The sequence below is a fragment of the Styela clava genome, chromosome 10 (assembly GCF_964204865.1).
Source record: "Styela clava chromosome 10, kaStyClav1.hap1.2, whole genome shotgun sequence".
Taxonomy (NCBI): Eukaryota; Metazoa; Chordata; class Ascidiacea; order Stolidobranchia; family Styelidae; genus Styela; species Styela clava.
In genome coordinates this window covers 21,025,226-21,031,037 of record NC_135259.1, presented here as the reverse complement: position 1 = coordinate 21,031,037, position 5,812 = coordinate 21,025,226, and the positions used below count along the sequence as shown (strand labels likewise).

The window sequence follows — 5,812 nt, the reverse complement described above, 5'->3', positions numbered from 1 at the left end:
GAGAGTTGATTTTTTTTTTTCATACCTAGCTTGTTTATATTGTATTGTAGAGATATTTATTTAAGCGAAAATGATGCAAGAAATGTCTGCTCCATCTGGAGGAGTGGGTTCGTCCAGTGTAGGGAGCAGATTAGCTGGTGAAGAACCTCCTCCTTCCGCGACAAATGGGTCGCAGAGTGGGGACAGTTATCAGCCTTTTGGAGCCCCCAAACAGTCACCCATATACACACCTTCGGCTGTTAAGCAATCAGGGTTTTCAAACGGCAACACTGGATTTCAAAAACCTGCTGCCGGTGCAAGCAATCTTAGCATGCAAGCAATGACACAAACAGCCATGGAAAAGGCAGAATTTTTGAAGTCTTGGAGTGTAAAAACGTACAAATGTACAAAGCAAATATTATCAGAAAGATTGGGCCGCGGAACAAAAACCGTTGATGTAGAGCTAGAAGCGAAAATTGAAATACTACGTGACACAAAACGCAAATATGAAAATCTTGCTGCAGTTTCACAGGCTTTGAGCACTCATATTTCAAACATGATGCAAGCCCAACGTGTACTCAGTGAAGCGTTTAATGAGCTTTCTCACAAGTCAAACGAGTTGAAAGAAGAGTTTCGTTACAATTCGGACACTCAACAAGTTCTTGTGAAAAATGGTGAAAGCTTGCTCGCAGCTATTCAATTTTTCATTAACGGCATCAATACATTGTGTAAAAAGACCATGGAAGACACTCTCCTAACGGTTACGAAGTACGAACAGGCAAGAGTGGAATTCGATGCTTATCGGACTGAGTTGGAAACTTTGGCACTATCTCCGAGAACAGCAGCAACTGTTTCAAAACAAGGAGCCGCTGAAGTTAACTTCAACAAACAGAAAGAACTTTATGAAAAACTGAGGAAAGATGTTGGAGTAAAACTTCAGTTTTTGGATGAAAATCGTGTCAAAGTCATGCAGAAACACCTCCTATTGTTCCACAATGCTGTAACTGCATTTTTTGCAGGAAATCAACAGATGCTTGAAGCTACGTTACAACAATTTAGCGTAGCTCCGAAGTTACCAGGACAAACCAAGTCATCTTTTCTAGAGAAGGAATAAACTATGAGTCAGACAAATTTGCGATGTGCAAATGTTAGTTTATGAATAAATATATTATGTAAAGATTTGAACAAATGAAGCAGACCCCCAGAAAAACAAAACTATGCTTTTGGTGCTTTTATACTTTGTAAAAACAAATACGTATTTTTTTGGTATAAGTGGAGGTATATTCATCGTATCGCATAACATTCTTGCTTAATTCTAATCTATGATAAATACAACAAGTCGATTGTTGGACTATAATGCGACAGAATCACTGATCTGACCGGGATTCTCAAATCCAATATTCTTTGTAGAAGGTTACTGGTTTAAATTTTCTTTATGTACATCTAATTTGGATTCTGATATCGAAAGTTGTAAAATTAGATTATTTTGCGAAACAGTAATTTTATTATTTAAACGACCTTTTATGGGCTTGAAAAACCTTCCCTCATTCCCGAATTATCGCATATATTCTACAATCAATTCGACAACCAACATCTACTGACCTTTTCTTCTCAATAATAGTCATAACATTTGTAACTCCTATTAATGTGTCAGATGTTTTTTGGGTGCTTCTATCAACATTGATATTCCCCCTTGATTTGAGCATCATTCCCTTGAAAAAAACGATGTATTCGAAATGATATCAATTTAACTTTTGTACTCTCAGTTATGGAAACTTAGTAATGACAATCTTTCTTCTAAAATTACTCATTTAGCTTGTTGATGTCTGTTTAGTTTTTCGTAGCAAATTCGCAACTTTATTTTATCGTAGATTTGTCTTATTTACTGATATAGTATCATTAGTATGGTTGCTTTTTATTAGCCAATCATTTCCTTTATTATTTAACATTGTCTGATATTTCTTACCGTTTTAATGTGAAATTTGTATCATTTAACTTGAGCATTCCTTTATGAAGTATATCTCATTTGTGGGTGTTCTCTCCTGTATTATTAAGCACAATTTTGATTTGTATATACCGGTATGTGCCAAGGCAATGGACCATATCAAGCTGTCCTATTCTACCTTTACTTGTGTGGGTTTTAAAGTCATCTTGACCTTTTATCAAGTCAATTTAAGTGTATTCCTATATGATTTTTATCAACTGGAACCCCCTGCTTCAAAAATTTGAAAGGAATAAAAATTTATGAGCTGAAACGGATAGATTTTACTATGTGTATGAAGTATTAAAAAATTCTAAATATTGAAAATTAATTAGATGGTTCGAAGCTGGAGCCACTGATGTTTCTGGTAGCTCGGGCTTCATCTAACAGGGTAAGCTTGGCTTAAACTCCACCAAAATGTCATTGCTCCAGATTCCGGCTCCCCAGCCATGGCCACAATACCAATGAATTTTGCATGACGTAAATGATGACTCTTTTATTTCAAGATTCATCCAATCAAAATGATTTGGATATGTCTAATTGTGATATGCACAAGGTATCTTTTTCCATGCAATGAAATAATCTAACGATTATCCAAAATTGCCCAGCATGGCATTATTGGTTTTTCATGTTCAATATTCATCTATTAATAAATAGCCACGATGGTTCAAAGTTAATTAAAAGTTTGGCCGCCAAATAATTCGACCTAAAATCAGGTCGAAAAATTGTGTCTAGAAAATCGGCTTAGTATCTGGAAAATACAGTATATCTAAAAGACATGGTTAGTGTGGTTATACCCATGAAGTTGAAGTTCCTTATTCCCTAAGTATATTGCCAACTGGTACTATTAGTATTTTTGTTCTTATTTGGCTTGTAATGGCCAATATACATAGTATACTGCAGTCCTACAGTTTGCAGTCGGCACCATGCATATTTATGATAGTATTTTTCACAATGTTTTGTGTTAATTCATTATTATATATTTTTCTTTTGTAAATCTATGTAAAACTTATAATTTAATGTGTAATTAGGTGGTGGGTTGTTCAGATATGGCAGTTTATTTTCCTGACTGAGCGTTATATTGTATATTTCAAGCCGGTGTTTCTGAAACGGGGGTTTGTGAAAATTGTACATGTTTCAAGACTTGTTGTCAGAAATTTCATTCCTTTTTTTGTTTTATGAAATCAAGACATTCACCTAGTGTGCGGTTGCTCTGTTTAGTGAAAATGCATAACTGCAAGTTTATTACATTACATTTTCGCTTAATAAGACCTTTATTATCCACAATCAGCCTGTGGCTGCTTTAGCGATTTTGAAAGGCGTCCACAAAGAGAAAAAAAGGTGAAAAAATACTGTTTTAAGAATTCAAGCCCTTTTCAGGGTGAAAATTTGATTATACAATGAACCAGTGGCAGTGTTTATCAGCCTTTTTGGTTTGAAGATAAATTAAGCATCTCAATTCAAATTCCCATTTCCATATAGAATAGTATATTGTGATTTGTGACACACTCTGCTAAAAAGCGTAAGAAATTGAAAGATTTGAGAATAACATATATGATATTTTCGAGAGTGGCTAATTGAATTTCAACCTTTTGACAGAGGCTTTGTCACTAAGCGCTGGCTCATGTAACTAATAAAAAAAAATTGTATTACATGGAATGCAAATGTTATATCTTGTGTTGAAATTTATATATTATATTGGCTATCCTTTTATTTTCCAAATGCAAACCTCCCTTTTCAATTTACGTATATACGCTTGGTGCCTAGGATCTTATTGTATGCCAAATTAATTTTGTTATATAACGCTTTCTGGGGGGCCATCGACCATTGGTTACTAAATTGTCTGGATTTGTTTTATGCTCGGTTTTTGAGCAGAAATTTGTGATGACAAGTTTATATTGAAATATTGAAATATTCAAATCCAGTGCTAGTATAATTGTAAAAACTTTGGTGCTATTATAGCATGGGATTGGCCCAAGCTTGTTTTATAACGAGAGGCATACATTTTCCATCCCTAATGGATATCACTTATTTTTATACATTATATTTAGCCATTAATGCTATGGATCTGACCCTAACCCAAATACAGTAGAACTCAAACAGCGCCTGCGTAGCTGACATAATGGTGGTGGACCTCAAGATATAATATTATCAAAATTCCCAATAAATGATTATTTTTGTTGTTAATTTGGTTTCTGTGCCGCAAGCAAATGTTATAAAATGGAAATTATTTATGGAAATTATTAGAATGTCCCTTATATTCGTGATTTGTACAAAAATTTCAAATTCAATGTTGACTATTACTGGATGGAGTGTAATTTAGAAAATATCTGAGCATCGTCAAAATGCTTCCAAACTTTATTATATATTTGATCAATATACATAATATGTGCTGGAAATTGGCCCAATATTTTGAATTTAAATCCATGTTAAATAGATTTTTCCTCGGACAGTCTAGGTACCTGTAAATTGAACCTTGTAAATTTTATTGTTTTAAAAGCCAGTAAATGTCATAAATATATGATTGATGACCTGTATCCGAGCGCATTTTCTAAGAAAACAATTAGAGGTCTCGAGAAGAGTGCTTTCGATGAAAACATTTTTTTTTGGACCAGACGGTGGTATTTTTTAATGGATCAGGTCGTCTTAAATTTCAATTTCCCTTTTTTGCTTTATTTTTCTCAATTTAGGTAGAACTGAGGGTATAGAATAAAATAGATGCTGCTCTAACCTTTCCTTATTTATGCCAATGAAGCTTATTTTTCACTTTGTTGGTTTCTCAGTTTGGTATAGAAATGTAAATTCGAGGGTTTCAAGACAATAGGGCGAAATTTGAATTTTGAAATAATTTTATGAGAAAAAATTATGAAGAAAAATCTGCTTTTTGAGCTGTTTTTTTTTTATCAAAGTTTGATGGCATATTTACCAAAGTTTCGACAAAAGGTTAAAGATGCTGATAGTGCCCTTTTGAGTTGAAGCCCTTGAATTATTATTTTGAATTTTTTCATGCAATTTGCTTGTAGTTATTAAGCTGATATTATTAATGTTTCTTATAAATGAAATTAGTTATTTGAAGATATTGTTGTATTTGAAGGGTTCAAGCTAATTTGACCATTTTTTCGAATATCAATTTTGGATAATTATTCTGCTTTTCAGTGAAACATTGTTTTCTTTATGTACATTCAAGCAAGGGCAAACCACAGAATTTGTATTTTATGCCTGCTCCATGTTTGGCCCATTTTCATCAATTTGTACCAGAATGTTTAATGGGTCCACTCTACTTTGGTACAGTTCTGCAAATCACAACCCTAAAATCAATATTAGCGTAATCAGTCTGCTATAGCGTGAAGTTTGCCTATATGTGTCGCCTGACAGGTCTCATATCTTTACTCGGCCTGAACTAGTTCATATTGACTGCGGGCAATTCAAAATGTTTCACCCTAACTCTAGCAGGGATCCGCTTTATATTAATGAGGTAGATCTCATGCGTATAGTACTAGGTAACTTGAGATAGATCTCACTCTAAAGTACCAGCTTACGAGTGGTTTATGAGATCGTACGCTATATGTTGGTAGACCCCACGCTTATAGTACAAGCTTGAAGTAGATCTTACTCTATAGTAGCATTGCACACTCCGAGTTTATTTGTGTATTATTCCCTGCAAGGATGAATTTATCATCCTTTTATTTTTCATTTTTTTGGTTTTCAAGGTAGACCAAGTACCAAAGTAGACAAACCCATTCTTACAACAGCACTATAGTATTGTATTTATTATCCATGCATGTATTGGTCTCTAAACTGAATCCGCTTAATTTTTAGATTTACAGATGATCAATATTTAAAATCATCTAA

At 33.9% G+C, this 5,812-nt stretch overlaps 1 protein-coding gene across 1 annotated transcript; it reads left to right on the top strand.

Annotated features, from left to right (window-relative positions):
- Positions 1-5,780, top strand: LOC120341548 (arfaptin-2-like). The gene has a single exon (XM_039410118.2). It carries the CDS (start codon positions 71-73, stop codon positions 1,091-1,093), a length of 1,023 nt encoding a protein of 340 aa, XP_039266052.2. The 5' UTR covers positions 1-70; the 3' UTR covers positions 1,094-5,780.
- The last annotated feature ends 32 nt before the right edge of the window (positions 5,781-5,812 follow it).